Source organism: Blennius ocellaris (assembly GCF_963422515.1).
Source record: "Blennius ocellaris genome assembly, chromosome: 5".
NCBI lineage: Eukaryota > Metazoa > Chordata > Actinopteri > Blenniiformes > Blenniidae > Blennius > Blennius ocellaris.
The window spans coordinates 17528126-17546314 of NC_137654.1; the positions used below are offsets into that span (position 1 = coordinate 17528126).

The window sequence follows — 18189 nt, forward strand, 5'->3', positions numbered from 1 at the left end:
ATGGAGACACATCATACAGAAACCTACTTCGTTTTCTTCTCCAACGTCTTGTTCTTTTGTATTGTGGATTTTACCGTTTGTTACGAGCCTTCTGGATTTCTAAAAACATGTTAATATACAGCTAACTTTCCATTGCTTTATCACTAAAAGCCTGTTTTCTGGTGGTTGTAATGGTCTCAGGTCTCCTCCTTATTAAAGTATTTCCAAACAATTCACAGTTCTATTAAACAGAGGGGTCATTTTTAAAGGCCTTCTTCAAGGTTTGTTATGACTGTTTGCATCATCGTGCGATGCAAACGTGGTAGTTAGCATGAGAAAGTAAAATCATATGGGGAAGAAGACCTTTATTATGTCTATGGCAATGATCAACAAGTTTGCTTTGAGAACATTTTGTCCCTGGCATTTTTATCCTACGTGTGTGTGTCTGTGTGTTTCTGTGTGTGTCGGATTATGGACTTGTGAATTGTTCACATGAAAGCCTGAAGGTTGGCTTTGAATTCGGTGACATTTCTCACTGGAAATCAAAAAAGGCATTGAAAAGAATAAAGCTAGTTCTTTCCAGAAGTGAAACGTGTCACCCTGCTGTGTGGGTACAGAGGAGACACGAGTCGGGCAGATGGAGAAAAGGTTGGATTTGATGCCTGTGAGACCGTGTGGAGCCTGGATCTGATCTGCTGCTGCTGCTGCTGCTGCTGCTGCTGCTGCTGCTGCTGCTGCTGCTGCTGCTGCTGCTGCTGCTGCTGCTGCTGCTGCTGCGGCGTCCCCAGAGGCTCAGCCGGCTCTTTGGAGATGTGCACGCTCCTGCACAGTAAAGGATTACCATCACAGGATGTGTACATCGGCTGTGAATGAAATGAAGAGAGAGGGCCGAAGGAGGGGAGAGACGGACAGACCGTGAGAGGATGGGCGAGCTGAAGCAGTGTAGGAGAAACTGTGTGGGAGAGCAAAAGACAGAATTAGGTCAGTGTGGAGCAGAGGACTCTTCAACCAGAGGCCATATCACCCAGTTCAAACAGAGAGAACAGGGGGAGGCGTCGCCTTGGGGAGCCCTGTCAGTTTACGCTGTTTTCTAACTTGAATTGCACTGCCCTCCAGTGGTGAAGTAAACTTAGAGTCCATCCTCGGGCTTCAAATTATTGGAAGCTTCTTTTTTTTCCCGCAATGGAAAAGGTTGCCTCTACCACTTTAATTTACCCCCACTTAAGTAAAACCTCTTAATTGATTTTGTAAAAAAAAAGAAAAAGACAAAATTAAAAAGCTTTATTTGGCTTAGTTTTTCTGAATTTGAAAATGAATAAAACTACAACAAAAAACATTTTAGCTCTGTTTTTTTTCTAAATTACCTTATTTATGGATGAAAATAGCTGTTCTTGAAATTTTGAAAGCATCGCATTGATTCCGACATTGTCATGTAGACTTTTTGTGGAACTCGTCTCTGCATCTACTGATTTCATTTGCCCCAGTATTATTATTTTTTTAATAAATTAAAAAGTATATTTTTCCTGAATGTGTATGATCTTTTTAACTGTTTTTTTGGGGTGTTTGGTCATTTGATTGTATTTTTTTTTTTTTTTCTTGAATCAATTGGAGATTTTTCAGTAGCAAAAATCGGGAAATAATAATTTACAATAAAGGTATCGAGGAGCAGCAATACCATTGCTGCTCCTCACCTGGTACCGTTTTTAAGCATTTTATCCATTGAAAAACTATGTATTTCAGACTTAAATGTGTTTTCACATTTGCTCTCATCAATGGACACAGAAGATGCAGTATGCCTCTCTGATTAGAAGTGCTCTCCCTACCAATTTGATTTGCCCCATTTTTTTATTTATTTTTTTGTCACTCTGATGAATGTCATTGTATGACTTTACCTCTAATGCCTTATCCTGTGTGTGTTGCATTGCTTCCAGGTGCGTACTGTCTGTCTGTGTTGGACTACGACAACACCAAAGGCCTGAATGTGAAACACTACAAGATCAGGAAGTTGGACAGTGGAGGCTTCTACATCACGTCACGCACACAGTTCGTCACCCTGCAGCAGCTCGTCAACCACTATCGCAGTAAGTTTGTAACAGAAATAATGATACAGAGTGAATCTTTTCTAATGATGATTTTGTCCATCAGTCAGATATTTCCTCTGAGCCACGTGTCTGTAGGGCAAGTGGCCACAATTAGGGAAAAATCTGATTGTGTTTCTTCTTAAAGTCACACATATGAGTTATTGAAGGTCACAGAAGAGAGGACTGTATTAAGATGTGGGATGAACTCTGAGATGGGAGCATCAGTCTGTTTGGGGGATTTTGGTTCTTCGGTGTGCGTGACTTCTATAATGTTTAACAGCTTTACATTGTAAGAAAGTTCCAACATGTGACCATGTGTGTTCTGCGTGATTTTTAAGTTATTCTGGAGGTTCTGGAAGTTATTTGATTTCTGGAATATAACATCATCAGCAGAACTGAAATCTATATTTTTAATGTATATATATCTCTGCCCCTATGAAGCCTCTCTGTGATACTGACATGTACTTCGGGGTATCTCAGTGACCTCCATGTGGGGTGTGGTTACCGTGGCAACAGAGCATTATGAGTGAACCTGACCTGCGTCTCCCCTCCTCAGAGCACGCTGACGGACTGTGTCACAGTCTGTCCGACATCTGCCCCGTCCTGAAGCCTCAGACTCAGGGTTTAGCCAAGGATGCCTGGGAGATCCCCAGAGAGTCGCTGCGGCTTGACCTCAAGCTGGGACAGGGCTGCTTTGGAGAAGTCTGGATGGGTACGTCACCGGTTGATTTGTTTCTAATGTAAAACCTTGAACCGTCTACCTCCAGGGAAAATGACTTTGTATTCTTCAGATAGTGCAATTGACAGCATTGAGCTGTCAGGGACTTTTAGCTGTTAAGTCAGGGACTGAAAAGTTGTCGAAGTATTTAATACTAATGTGGTGCTACACTGTCTACTGCTGCAGTCTGTTCATTTATTATTCATAGCATGTTGTTTTATAATTTTTTTACAACTCCCTCTTCTTTCATGCCATTTGGGGTTGTTGTTTTTTTTTATGGGGGGGGGGGTTCGAGGAAAGGTTATGACAATAAGCTTCTTTAGATCACTTTTTGGAAATAGAACCCACTGCAACCCTTGATTGGATAATGCAACATGGAATAGATTGAATAGAGGAAATATCAATTCTAAAAGTAAAATGCATGGCTGAAATGAAATACACTCAAATATGACACCCCATACACACTAATATACAGGCTGTGATTTCAGCATCAAAATAGTTTAATTGAGAATATTATTTGTGGTCATGTGCTCTGTGCAAAGAGGATTGATTGAATGCAATGAATAAATAAAACGAAGACCATCTTCTTCCCATAAGCAAATTACAACCTTTATGATCTTGTCATATTAATGTGAACCGCCGGCGTTTTCAATGTTTTCTTCTTTCTAGGCAATTTTTTAGAGGAAATCAAGACTATATTTTATTTTGACAGTACAGGAAGTTTGGCACCCAACCAAAATTTAATCATGGCAATACAGGGATTTCAGGATTTAGCCCAGATTGAATCCAGCTGTGTAAACTTTCCCTCCAGTGTGTGGAAAAATATGTACTGGTGTTATTGATACCCGTAGTGTCTGATAGCTTTTTTTTTTTCTTTCTTCCTTCCATTCAGGAACATGGAATGGTACAACGCGTGTTGCCATAAAGACCCTGAAGCCGGGCACCATGTCTCCCGAAGCATTCCTGGAAGAAGCTCAGGTCATGAAGAAACTGAGGCATGAGAAGCTGGTTCAGCTGTACGCCGTGGTGTCCGAGGAGCCCATCTACATCGTCACTGAATACATGGGACAAGGTCTGCAAGGCACCGGGACATTTTCACACCATTCGTGGTTTCTATAATTCAGTTAATTAGAAAGACAAATGATCATGGTCGAATATCTATGAGTGGAAATGTGAGTGGAAACCTTAAAATGGCCAATAACATTATTCCACGTTATGGACATTATTACATTTATACAACACTGTTTTCTGCAAACCCTGTTGAGTAGAAATTAACAGATTTTCACTTGTATAATACTTTTTTCACCATCATGCATGTTTAAATTGATAAGTCCTTAATTTAATTGCGATCATTCAGATTTCAAACAGTTCCAGCTGTTATCTGAATCGTCTCTCCTGCTGTGTGTTTTTCCGCTGGCAGGCAGCTTACTGGACTTCCTGAAAGGAGACATGGGAAAGATGCTCCGGCTCCCTCAGCTGGTGGACATGGCCTCACAGGTCAGAAATGACTCTTTACCATTCACTGCTCAAGCCATTGTGGAGTTTTAGCCACACACAGCTGAAATTACACAACACATGAGGTCCTACTGAGCTTTGAGAACCCAAATACTTCAAATATATTTAAATTTATGGTGTGGAGACTTGCTGTCCTTAAACTTAAGTATTTTCAGGTTGTGGAAATTTTCAATATCACGGTTTAGCAGTCTGCAACCTCTACAACCATGAGAAGAGTTTTTGCCCTCATCGTACAAATTAATACTTTATTCAATAAAGATAAGTTTGAAAGTTAAGACAATAAATCTCTAGGGTTTTTAAAAATATATTTATTCATTTATTATTCAGAATATAATTGTTAATATTTAGATCAAGTTTAAATTGAAACCCTCAAACTAGCATGAGAAGAGATGCATGTGGATTTCGACAGCTTTTAATGTAATAAAGCACCTCCAATAAACTTTTAAGAAGTCCTGCCTTAATGTATGATATAAAAATTGAGATGTCATTTTACATATTTGGAGCGAGTTAAGTCTCAGTTTACATCATGCATATAGCTATATAGAGATGACCAGGGATGAGAAGAGTGCTCAAAATGTGCCTTTATGCATGTTTGTCAGATTGCCTCCGGGATGGCCTACGTGGAGAGGATGAACTATGTGCACCGAGATCTCCGAGCTGCTAACATCCTGGTTGGAGACAACCTGGTTTGCAAAGTGGCTGATTTTGGTCTGGCTCGGCTCATTGAGGATAACGAATACACTGCCCGGCAAGGTGAGACCACAACCGAGCAAACCTTAGTTTATTGCATCTGTTGTTTTTAAAGGCCTTTTTCTTTTGCATCGTGGTTTCTTTATATCCTCCATTGACAAACCAAAAGCCCTTTTTTGGGCTTAAGTCTATTGATGATTTAAGTTTCTCCTTTTGGAACCGCTACTTGAAGTTATGGAAAAATACACAGCTGACCATTAATTTACACCAGGCCAGTTATCTATTACCATAAAAATAAAAATAGCTCTAGTTTTCACACAAAAAACTTGTTTAAAACAAGTTTTAACATGGTTATAACCATAATGTACATTTTTTACACTCAATACACATTTCCTTTTCTGCTTCTTCGCTTCCTATTTTATAGTCTTAAATATTTCATAAGTAGCTTTTGAGTTTTATGCATTTGAATCTTAAACACAACCTTTGACAAGAAACTGACCTGTGCACAGCAGGGAATCAGTGGATGCATTTTCATCCAAACTAATTTTTTATGGTAGATTAAACTTTTTTTGATTATGATTTACACCTATTTTATTTACTTTTTACTCATAAGAATAGGCATTGTGAAAATATGCACAAAATATGCTCGCACAGCCGAGAAAGACACTGATCCTTGCAGGCCCACCACCAGTTCCAGTTTCTTCCTTCCAGATGCAGAAATGTCCCTGACTGCAGAACTAATTGCCCCCCGGTGGACAATAAAAACCGGCTTGACTCAACACACTTCCATCATTATTCTTATCAGTTGTTGCGTGTTCGAGAAGTTATCAGAAAACTCAATGAGGCATTGAATTTTCGGTTTTTTGCTTTCACTTGTGCCTCAGTTGTTTTTCTTTTACTCCTCCATGTCTGATCGTATGAGAGAACAGCCCATACTGCATAGCTCATCAGACTACAAGAGCCATTTCAAATACTTGAGGCAGTTGCTGTGCCACTATTGTGGTTGCTTTCACGCTGCACTTGCACCGCACAAGAGCGTGACAAGAACTGCACTGAGATCGGCCTAAAGACCGGTTTTGGTTTTAGAGTTGCACGAGTATATAGAGTCACGTTAACACCTATTTTGCTGCACTGCACTCAGTCTCAAACTTCAATAGGCTTAACCTGAAAACAGCAGGTGTGGCGTCTCCCTGAGGACCAGCTCTGTGGAAACAGTCAACTGGGAGAAACAGTGAATATGGCCATTTTCAAAACAATGAGTCATGTGTTGGTTGACTGATCATATCTCACTCACTGTACTCATTCAATGTCACCTGCTGGCAACTGGCCAAGAGTCGGTGTCAAAGCATTCTCCACTTCTGGGACGCTGCTGCGGGGAACTGCTGTGACACCCCACAGCCGCTCCAGGTGGAATTTACCCTCAATCTCACCCTAATCAACAACCACCCCAGGATACAGTGACAATCTGATTGAGGGCAAGACCTCTCATCCTTTGATTACGTCACGTGACATCAGCTTTGGGAGTCATTGATTTCACACCGTTTTTTCCCCCCTCAATGCAACCTTCTTCTTTCAGTCTGCTACAATTTTGACATTTTGACTTTATGATAAACTTATTGTCTTACAGGAGCCAAGTTTCCCATCAAGTGGACGGCTCCTGAAGCGGCGCTGTACGGCCGCTTCACCATTAAATCTGACGTCTGGTCATTTGGTATCCTGCTAACAGAACTGGCCACCAAAGGCCGAGTGCCCTATCCAGGTAACACTCAAGTACTTATGGCATACACAAACAGCAGAAACAGTCCTTTTTGATAGATTTATTTGTGATACATATCTCTAGCGTGGTTTTTTTTGTTCTTTCCCTCTCAGGTATGGTGAACCGGGAAGTGCTAGACCAGGTAGAGCGCGGTTACAGGATGCCGTGCCCAACGGAGTGCCCTGAATCCCTACACGAGCTCATGCTGACCTGCTGGAGGAAGGAACCTGAAGAGAGGCCCACCTTTGAGTACCTGCAGGGCTTCCTGGAGGATTATTTCACCTCTACAGAACCTCAGTACCAGCCAGGAGAGAACCTGTAACAACTTTGCTGTGCATGTGGTCAAGAAGTGCAAGAACGGGGCATGTGCATCTGCTTTACAGTGCATGGACACAAGGGTGCACGAGTGTCATGTTTGTTTTCATCACGGATACAATCAGTGATTCTCGTCAGTGGGACATGAAACCAATCAGCAAAATTTTGTCTTTCCAAAGTCATGATCATTTCCTCCGGTGCGTCTGTTCTGAGGGACAATTTTCAAGTGATTTGGCTTCTTATGCATAACTTGAACAGACATGAGCCTTTTCTACCCTCCATTTCTTTGTCAATTGCTTGAATACCTTCATGCATCCTTCCTGTGGTACTTCATCTGTCTGATTTTGTAGTTTGCCAACGTCACACTGCAAGTGACACATGACTACAACATGCGAGGCTGCACACCGGTACAAAATACCAGAATAAATATTGGCTATAAGTATTTTCCTGCTGAAAACACTTCTGCAGGATGTCTATTTTTACTACTTTTGTTGAGGGCAGGGGAAACCCATTTGAAATACATTTACACAAACGGTCTTCCATTTGTTCCCCCTTGAAAAGCAACTATTTGTGACATGCAGCAATTTGTTTGGATTTTGCAGATTTTGTTTTTTTTTATATATTACACCTGGATCAACTGGAAAAAATAAATATCACGCTTCTATTTTATAACCGTGCTTCCCTTGTACAACAGAAAGTCTAGTTTAGTAGCTGCTGTGAGGCTCTATATAAGACTCTGGACTCCTGGTATCATGTGCAGTCTGTTTTTTTGCTGTGATCAGCTCAACACAAAGAAAAGAAGAGGCAGAGTCTGCCTATCTATTTTCTGACTGTGACTTTTCGTACTGCAGACAAACGGCTACTGATCACCAACGGTCATCTCAGGATGGTGTGGGCAAGAATTCTGCTGCAAGCATTTTTGTGCCAATGAAAATGTCTTTTTTTTTTTCTTTTTTTTTTTTACGCTCTTCTATGTAAAAGTGTATTTTAATACTCCAAACTTTTCTTACGATGATTTAAAGAAAGAGAGGCTCTGCGCCTGTGTACAGTATCGACCGGCTCACCAGTGTTGGTTTTGTGCCGATTTCTTTCCGGGCACTCAAATTAGAATCAGGTGACTCTGCTTTTTATCTTTGCCTTCAGCTCTGACCTTCATTGATGTGAAGAATTTGATTAATCCAATAATGCCATTTCACTAATTTGTGCGTCTTTGGAGCACACCCTTACACTGGAGATAATTACATTAGGGAATTTGTGCTTTATGTGGGTTGAGCCTCACTCGGCCCTTGAGGGTGGGCAAACCCCAAGGCTTTCCCATCAATACATAGGCATGTACAGGAAAAAAAAATAAAAATAAATTGGCATATTGACACAATTGTAAATATCCTCAGTGCTAATATTTTGTATATAGCTTCATAATTTATTCCTTTTAAAATAACCCATTTGTTTATTTTTGCCATAATTGTTTAAACATCTTCATGGTACTTTTATGGGTTGAGTAAAACAAAAAGTGATATATCATTGCAACACTTCATTACATGTTTATTTGTGCACGTTTTTCTGTGAAACTTATCTTAGTTGTACATTTTCAATGTGTCTGACAGATGTGGTACAGAGAGATCGCACTGAAACTTTTTTTTTTTTTTTTTTAAACAGTTCAGTGTTGCCCACTGCTGATTATGTACTTCTCCTTCCTGTTGTTTGCCACCGCTATTTACATCCTGACTGTCTTCAGATCATGTTGGTACTCCTGTGGCGGCTGACAATTGAACAAGTAATTTGTCTCTCTTTTGTGTGTCAAGTGTGTGTTTTCTTGATTGCATCTGACCAACAGTGTGTGCTGCCACCCTCTGCATGTACCTCTATGCTTGCTCAGGTGGTCTGATCGATCATCTCCAGCCTGGATCTCTGAGAGCACGACTGATAAAGACCTGCACATAGAAAAAGAGCTCGAGATCTGTGTCCTGTGGACATAGGCTGTGCTATAATGAAGGCATTGATGTGCACCGGTGTAAGCAGGTCATCTGGCATTGTACCCCTCTTTTTTCCCGCTGTCTCATTGAATGTTCATGAGCAAAAACATGGAAAATGTGTGCATGTAAACGGTTATTTAGTCGGTATGCAGCCTTGATCATAAGCCAAGAGCATTTCCTGTGGGGTTCTGTTGGTCTCTTCTCTGGCTATGCAGATATTTTTTTAAATCTGTGATATTCCTACATAAATATAAATATATATATATATACTCTTTTCTACTGTATGCAATGGGAATTTTCACATAAATTTGTTAAATCCTGCTGAATATTGTTCAAAGTTGAACCTACATTTGAATAAAATTTGTATATTGCCAACAGTCCGTTCATCTTCTACAACTCTTTACTTTATCCTAGCTGACCCCTCCAAACATCCTCGACCCTTTCTCCATGTCACCAATTCACCTGCATGCATATGGAGAACATACAAACTCTCCACAAATGGCCTGTATTTGATCATCTACTTACTGAGTCGAGAGTGCTTTATATCCAACAGCAATGTCAACTTGTATTATAATGATATATCAAATTCTGTTTCTGTAGTAGCAGAATGGAGCTCCCCCACACACACACACACACATTGTGGCAGTATGAAACATCTACAGATAAGTGAAGCTACACTATTTAAGTTTGGGTGGAAAAGCATATTTTCAAAAGAACATCCATCAACTTCCAGCTGGAGCCACTCTGCTGATATATTAGGTGAAAGTCCGTAACAGGTCAGCTCCCAAAGAACCAGATGGAGTGCATTTATTTTTGTATTTATTTTTATTTATTTTGATAGATGGTGGGATCTGATTGTGCTCATAGTTTGAAGTTATTTTTGTGGATAAAGCTATCCATTGCCTTATTTATTTGCACGAGGTAAAGAATATTGCATGTACATATTTTGTTAGGTCATTTCTTTTTTTTTGTTTGCAAAAAAAGAAATATTTTTGCATTGCGGTTGCATTGGATTGTGTTAGATGACCTTCTTTATGATCTAATTTGTTCATTCATTTTCTTTCTTACCTTATTTATGTAATCAGATGTGGAAATTACCCAAGACAGAGGCGTTAATCTCATTTTAGTCCCCAGCCAAGTTTGATCTGAAGTGAGCCAGACTATTACAATGGAAGCATAATAACCTAAGAACTGTTTATCGAGCTTCATGTTTTAAGTTATTTAGTGGAAAGAGGTGATTTAACTATCTTTTTTAAGAAACCTATGTATTTTTAAAGCTTTTAAGTGTAATTGACCTTCACTGCAAAATGTGAAATGACATGTCAGGCATTTTACAGCCTTCAGCATGTATGTTTTTTCATATCCAGCCTCAAAGTATGGTTGATGCCACTTCTCACTGATTCATCTCAGGTCTCAATCAGTCAAATGTCACTTATACTGCATTTTTAATGTGAGAAAGACATTGCGGAACATTGAAGGCACAACCAAACAGGCCCTCATCCCATAATGTATTCATGTCACCAGACTGTGTGACGTGTTAAGGAGCTGTAGACCACTGAGGAAGCACTAAACATTTTCTTTAAGGCTAAATATTAAAGTTATTAACAAATCAAAACTGAGGAGTAATAACTTATGCCTGAAAATCGATTAAAAGACACAAAACAATATGAACATTTAGTTCAAACCATAAAGATAAATAAATGAATAAAAGTGTGCACAATAAAGTGTTTTGTTCTCTTCAAATCTGAAAGCTAGAGTCTTTAAACACAAACACTACACTCTGTCCTGCCCTCTGTGCTGTGAGGCATATTATATATTACAGCATGTTTCAGTTCTAGATTTTGGTACCACTAAAGGATCACTTCCATCGGACCTGAGAGCTCTCAAAAAGGTCATATCTGATAAATATAGCAGAACAAAACCTACCTTTAAAACCCAATTAGATAACCTCAAAAGATTGATACATTATGTCCACATTTTTTTATGAAAGATTACCATCCTTGAAGAAATTACAAATGACAATTTGTTGCATTTGCTTTGTTTTTTAAATTTTCAAGGTCTGATCCAGGTTACAGTAAATTACAGTGTATATTCTTTCGCAGTTTTTAGATGATGATATTATTATTATTATTATTATTATTATCATCAGAGGATGAAGGTGTTCCTCCTCACTTCCACCTCGCACCTCGTGACGTTGCTGCTCGCGTTCACTCCAGTAGAAAGTCCCGGAAGCGGCTCCGCTCGTGCAGAATGAGCGCGAGGCGCAGGTGAACGAGCTTTCTGTCTTTTTTGAGGGGGGGGAAACAAATAGACAAAGAAACAACATGGAAACGGTCCCCGGGGCTCAGTTTCACAGAAACCGGCTCCCTGCGCGTCTCAGCGTCTGGTAAGGAAACTTTTAATACAGCGAAGCTCATTTATTTCTGAATGTGTGAAGACTTCTGAATGTGTGTGTGTGTGTGTGTGTGTGTGTGTGTGTGTGTGTGTGTGTGTGTGTGTGTGTGTGTGTGTGTGTGTGTGTGTGTGTGTGTGTGTGTGTGTGTGTGTGTGTGTGTGTGTGTGTGTGTGTGTGTGTGTGTGTGTGTGTGTGTGTGTGTGCGTGCGTGCGTGCGTGCGTGTGTGTTTATGTGTCGGTGCAGCAATGCTTTCCACTTTTCACCTAAGTTGTTTTGATAGTTTTAAAGCTTTTTCCTCTCATTGACATTCAGTGTATGTTTTAAATATAAATGACTGTTTTATTATGATCTTTATACAAGACTGCTTTTGTTTTTACTTTGCCTCTTATGTCAGCCCGGAAGGCTTCTTGGTTGTTCATTGAAATGTGCCTGCTTGCATTTGGTAACATGTTGGGACTGCACATCACATTCACTGCCGCACCCTCCTCTGCAATAAGATTCCTGCCATTATGAGCTGCAGCATTTGCAGGGAATATGTGCCAGTGCCTCAAGCTCATCTATTTAGGCAATGGTATTCTGTTGTTTTCTGTCCTACTCATTCTCTTGTTTCTCTTTCGATGTTTGTGCCTCTCCTAACACCTGACAGGGGCGAGGTCAGCGTTTGATCCTAACAGCCTGATACACAGAGCATCGACAGACACTCTGCGAAAGGCTTACACGTGTAATAAGGTGGGTCAATCCACTCCAATCCCAATCCAATCCACAGCAAGGCCAACAGGGCAAATCAGGTCATTTCACCTTTAACTCCGTGTAGTTTCTGTCAGATTCTGTTTACTGATTTCCTGTAAAAACATGTCTCTTATTCAGAATTGCTTCACACCAGATGATGACGATGATAGCTCATGGCCATGACTGTGTGTACTTTTGTCAGGGTTGATGCTCCTTCAGCATGACCACGTCCTCAAGCCATATTTACAGTATAAGGGTGATGTGTTTGTGGGTTTTATGAAGGTCTGCTGCTGCTCCTCTGTGCTATATTTACAGTATGAGGGAGATGTGTTTGTGGGTTTTATGACAGTTTGCCGCTGCTCCTCTGAAACGCAGCACAGAAGTATAAATACAGCCGCTGCTTTGACAGTTAGATAAAAGCACTGACATGAGTGTCTGCGTTATTTTTAGTTTTGACAGATGTTTTTTTTTTTTTGTCTTTGCTAACTTCTTCCTGCTTGTCGAGTGTTGTTGTTGTTGTTTTCTTTCCATTCTATGTACTGGATTATTTTATAGAGACTTTTAACTGCTCTCTATCTTGGTAGCTGAATCGTGTCTGACCAAAGGTAGCTGTTCTGATCTCGTCATAAAGTGCCTCTTCTCACGTAGCATCTACACAACGGTTAATGACTGAGAGGAAGGCAACTAAGTTTTGAAGCGGGATCTAAATGTCATGGCAATTTAACAATGTATGTAATAAATGGGGTGTAGATGACCTGAAATGATATAATATGTAAGGGAAAAAAATGTTATAGGTGCGAATATGAACTGATTCACCTTCAAAAAATTTTAAAAACCCAATCACTTTTAAACATGTTTTTAAAAGCTTTGTAATTGTGATAATTATCACCTCCAGTTACAAAGCGAAAGTAAAGGGAAAAACATCCGATTCAAATATTTTGAGACTTTCTATTTTCAGGATACCTCGAGGTGTAAAACAACGAAAAAGGCTTGAAATAGGCCCGTTTAAAATATTTTGACAAATGAACGTTTCCCCTGTGTTCTAATCTTTTGGAATGTGCCTGCCGGTGATGTAGGGGTTTGCGCTCTCTCCTCACATTGATGCATGGGTGGGTATTTCTCTGTGTCCTCGCAGATTGATCACACGTTCCAAATACGTGCTTGTTGGATTAGTAGATGTTTAAATTGTTTGTCTCTCCGCGTTGGACATCCTGGCCTTATGAGATGTCCAGGATGGGATGTGGCTTGCGTGTGTTGTTTGCATAGATCACCTCCAACTTGAAGCATCTCGAAATTGAGTAAAGCCGGTTTGGAAGATGGCTTGTTGCCAGCTGCAGTATCGTCATCTGAGCTATGCTTTTGACTTCAAGCTGCAGTGCAATATTAATATCTCAGGGGTTTCTATCTTTTGAGCCCAAAGGGGTTCAAACGAATGCCACTTTGTTGTTCGTCTTCCAATGTATTTTAAGTCACAGCGTTTTGTGAATGCAGGTGTTTTTTTCTAAATCGTGCAAAGCAACAATGCAATAAGCAGGAAGAGAACCGGGAGATTGTCATGTTTGTTTTGTAAACCTGCGTCATCCTGCTGTTCGCTTGCAGTAAACATCTCTTGAGAGTCACTGGTGAGGTAAATGCGAGGGAGGAATGTCGGACGTAATAGCACTTTAAATGCAGTTTTCCGTGGTTGACACATACACACAAGCAGGGTCACGTGCTGCATTGGTCCCAGGCTGTAATTACAGCCTCTGCGTCTCAGGTGGAGGGCAGAGGCTGCACACTCTGCAGCGGAGGGGAGTTGCCAGCGAGGTAACCGCTGTCGTCAGGAAATGAGACTCCAGTGTTGGTTACAGGAAACGGCAGCCTCATCTCAAAAAACGCACTTCCGACTCTGCAGGGTTGCATGTAAGCGTCTGCATTTCATGTCGATGTGAGAACAGTGCTGAATATTGGAGAATGTTTGCTGATTTGAACGATCACTTGAGTGCTTGACTCAAACATGAATCTGGTGTAACAGGTTCTCTACAGTAACACGCCTTCGGTAAATGTTGACTAACAAACATTGTGTCGTGGGTTTGTATTGTGCTTCAAATGTGTCTAATTATGAGAAATGTATCCTCCATTGTCACCGCTTTATTGCTCAATGTAATTCTTCCACTTTAATCATTGATATATATAATGTTAAACACTAAATAAACAGTGATTGTGTATACGTGCGAGTGTGCACTTTCATTTGTTTTTTTAATTATCTATTGTATCTTTGCACTGTTTTTAAGTCATGTTAAGCACTTTGTATTATGTACATTAATTGTGTAAAAAAAACGTGCTATACAAATAAAGTTGATTGATGAAAGAAGTGCAAGAAGTGGAAATTGTCAAAAAAAAAAAAGAGGACATTTTTATTTTTTTTACTTTACTAATGAATATTTCTGGTTAAACTTGTCATGAGCAGCCTGCAGATGCATTTATTTATAAAATAGGTTGAAATGCAAAAAGTGCTAGCTCTACCATAGTTGCAATCTCTATATGGTGCACCTCAAAAAATACGAATATAATTGAATTGTTCAATTTTGTTTGTTAATTATTTCTGCATTTAGATAAATAAGGTGCCGTGCTTTAAAAAAAAAAATAAAAAAATGAATTGCAATAATCATATACTGCATTTGCATCTGTATTCAGGTATTTCAGTTTGTGTATATTGATTCTAAAATGAGGCACCTGAGGACGCAATAGTTAAACAGATGTTCTTGTGAGTTTCACTCTGATTGTCCCATTTACATTGTTTAGTATTGCAATAACGGTAAATACAAACACTTAATTAGATGATGTCTCAATTCCCTCCTTCAGGTCTGTAGATTTCTGTCTTATAGAATAACTAGGACTGTCAATGGATACGATGTTTTAGCGACACACTTTATGGGAGTAATTCATCCCTTTCTTTCACATTTACACCTCAGTCATTTTGAATTTGTAAAGCACAGTCCAGTCAATCATCATAGTTCACTCAGTGTTCATGATAAATCTGTGATTCCTCGTGCATCATTATATTGTGCTGTGGTGGCCCAGAGGTTATACTGCCTGGAAGCAGAAGCTCCAAAGTTCAAATCCCAGTGCATGACCTTTGACCCCAGCGGCTCCAGGTTAGATATGAACATGACGATTTAAAGGCTGAGAATTAACTTCTCGAAGGGGATCATTGTGTACACTTTTTTTTTTTCCTTTTGATTTTCCACTGTTGTTGAATAAGATGTGACAGCTCTGCTTTAGTTGGAATTTAAGAAGCATTTATGTGCTAAAAATAATTGAACAAAGACGAAAAGAAAACATGTCGACTGAGGAGAATGGAAAAAGCAGCCTTGCCCTCTTGGCAAATCGCTCTGTGATTCTAAGAATGTTATACTTGCCAATGTGAGGAAAAAAATGAATTGCAGTAAACTCATGTGGATGTTATTAAATCATGAATGAGCTTTTTACACATCAGCAGAAATCATAAATGACCTGATTCTGTAGTTAAAAAAAAAGAAAAATGGCACAGCCTTGGTGACCTGACTACTGAAGGAGGCTCAGCAGTAAGAGGGCAAAAATAATCATCACATTTAAGTTCTTAAATGTGAATATCAGCAGTTTTTAAGTGTTTTCCACTTGAACAAATAGCATCTATTGGATTTGGGCCATTTGTTTAGACGGAGCATGACACTCAAAAACTCAGGCCTCTGCAGCTGTTATTCTAGTCCAAACATGTGGAAAAGTTTCTATTCTCGGTGTGTCTATTAGACATACATGCGTTTCCATTGAAGTATGAACTGCTGCCTACTGAGCTAATGACGGACGCAGCGTGAGAGAATGACACATTGACTGTGGGCGGGTCGTACAGTGCAAGGCGGTCGTGAAGTCAGAGATTGCCACAGAAACCACGTTGAGGAAGTAACTAATGAATCAGCAGACCAGGTGACATGAATCCTACGGCGCTTTAACGTGCGGCCTATAATTAGTAGTGTGTGTGACTGTGGGGGTGGAAAGGGGGACTTCCTACAGCACAGTAGGTAGAACTTCCAGAAGGCTGGACCACCTCTGGAAAATAGCAACAATAAAGGAAGCAAGGAGCTCGTAACCCTTTGATCAGTTCCAGTAAAGCCTCTCCCTGCAGCTCAGTCGTTTCCAGGTAGGAAGAGTTAATACCATGATATAACCTTTGTCTTCACAGACAACCAGTAAATCCATTGAGCAGAAGCCAACTCGACCTGCGGACCTAGATCTTCAGCCATGGCGAGCCAGGACTCTTCCAACCCGTCACATGCGACTTTTGACCTCTTTATTCAAGCGCCGAGCTGTGAGGAGGTGAAGCAGCATTTTGCAGACCTCTGCAGGCAGCTGGACGTCAACCCAAAGGACTTCAGGAACTTTTACATCCAGCTGAAGGAAAAGCTGAACTACTGGAAGGCCAAAGCGTTGTGGACCAAGCTGGACAAAAGAGCTTTTCATGCAGATTACCAGCAAGGAAAAGCATGCAGCAAAAACAAGGTAGCAGCAACCTGAAACTGTGTACTGTATCTTTAAAACACCTCCACACCTAGTTCACTAATGATGAATGATTGATTCTTTAGCATTTACACATTCTTTTTCATAATTCACATTTCTTTGACATTAAAATATATTTATTGTCATAATATTATTCACAGGAAGTTTGATTTATATTCTATTTTATTATGAAAACCAGAAACGTTGACGAAAAAAGGTACAAATTGAACATTAGATTACAGTTTACATTGTATGTTATCAGCTTTTAAACTCATCCATCATTTCAAGTGTTTATGATATAAAGAAGGGAGTAACTTCTCAGCTCACAATAGGCTTTGATGAAGTTGACACTGTGGTTCCATCACCAAAAATAGGCATATTTGAGAAGATATCCTATTTATAGTTCAGAGCGTTACGGTTTATATATTTTTAGCTCCACAGATTTTAATCATATCACATGACCATGCAGGTGTTTAAATTTTAATTTCTAATTTCTCATCCATTTTAAGAGCTGAAATAAATGGAGTGTGTTGAGAGATTACTTCCAACAAGGGGAATTGTTCTGGAAATAACGAAAGGACTTTAAGCCTCTGATACTAATATAGCACAGCACAAACTTTGCCTTACACTTGTGTGTGAGGCTAATATTATTATAGAACCATGATCAAAAATACCTTATTTATATAAATAATAATATAAATATATAAACTCCATCACACCCAAAGCTGAAGAAAACTCAATGTTGGAGATCCATCATTTCTAAGTAATGCTGGAAAACATTCAAGAACAACAATCAGGGGTTTGGGCTCCCAGCATCAGAGATCAGTTTGGGGATAGAGGCTCTCCTTACTGTCAGGTTGTTTACATTAAATTTGCACATGCCAAAGAGAAATCGGAATAAAACCTATTCTAAAATGGAGGGCAGACATAGGAATTTGTCTTTGCTTTCATTTTGAAAGGTCCTGTTTGTCTGTTTGGCTTCAATGTAATGTTTTGGCCAATGGGCTTTGAGGATGTTTGTGTGCAGCTTGTCTTAAGGGCAAAATTCATTTTATTAGTATTTTTTGGTTTCTTTGTGTTTGCCCTTTTTGTCTTGACCTCGACTGTGGTGAAACGGTTTGAATCCCAGTTGCAGCAGGAAGTGTATCCGATGAAAGTTGGACTGACTATGTGTTGAGCTCAGTAAATGAGAGCAGCAGAATAGACACTCTCTATTGTTGTAATCCAGTTTATTTATAGGGTGCTTTTAACCAAGCTCGGAGACGCTTTTTGCAGATTAAACAATAAAGTATGATTTGTTAAAAAAAAAAAAAAAAAAAATGCTAAACAAGGAAAGAATACATGAAAGAGTTCAGACATTGCAAACATTTCAAGCCGAGCTAAAAGGACGAGTTTTCAGTAGAGATTTGAGCTGTGAAGGAGCTGCCCCTCCAGGCCTGGCTCTTGGTCCTGGGAGAGGTGGAGAGGAGCCAGTTTCTTCTGGATGCGCTGGTTGATGGGGAGCCAGTGGAGTTTTGAACTT

The 18189-nt window shown here is 39.8% G+C and overlaps 2 protein-coding genes across 3 annotated transcripts in view; both read left to right on the forward strand.

Annotated features, from left to right (window-relative positions):
* The window catches only part of src (v-src avian sarcoma (Schmidt-Ruppin A-2) viral oncogene homolog), a 36713-nt gene extending 27306 nt beyond the window's left edge, over positions 1-9407 (forward strand). For both annotated transcript variants that reach the window (XM_080496744.1, XM_080496745.1), the window contains 7 exons: positions 1911-2060; positions 2617-2772; positions 3671-3850; positions 4199-4275; positions 4893-5046; positions 6611-6742; positions 6853-9407. In XM_080496744.1, the coding sequence (XP_080352870.1) occupies positions 1911-2060; positions 2617-2772; positions 3671-3850; positions 4199-4275; positions 4893-5046; positions 6611-6742; positions 6853-7061 (1058 nt within the window). In that variant the 3' untranslated portion in view covers positions 7062-9407. The remainder of the gene's footprint in view (positions 1-1910; positions 2061-2616; positions 2773-3670; positions 3851-4198; positions 4276-4892; positions 5047-6610; positions 6743-6852) is intronic.
* A 1929-nt stretch (positions 9408-11336) lies between these two features.
* The window catches only part of mical1 (microtubule associated monooxygenase, calponin and LIM domain containing 1), a 30928-nt gene continuing 24075 nt past the window's right edge, over positions 11337-18189 (forward strand). The window contains exons 1-3 of the mRNA XM_080497484.1: positions 11337-11413; positions 12070-12152; positions 16354-16670. Coding sequence (XP_080353610.1) covers positions 16413-16670 — 258 coding nt within the window. The 5' untranslated portion in view covers positions 11337-11413; positions 12070-12152; positions 16354-16412. The remainder of the gene's footprint in view (positions 11414-12069; positions 12153-16353; positions 16671-18189) is intronic.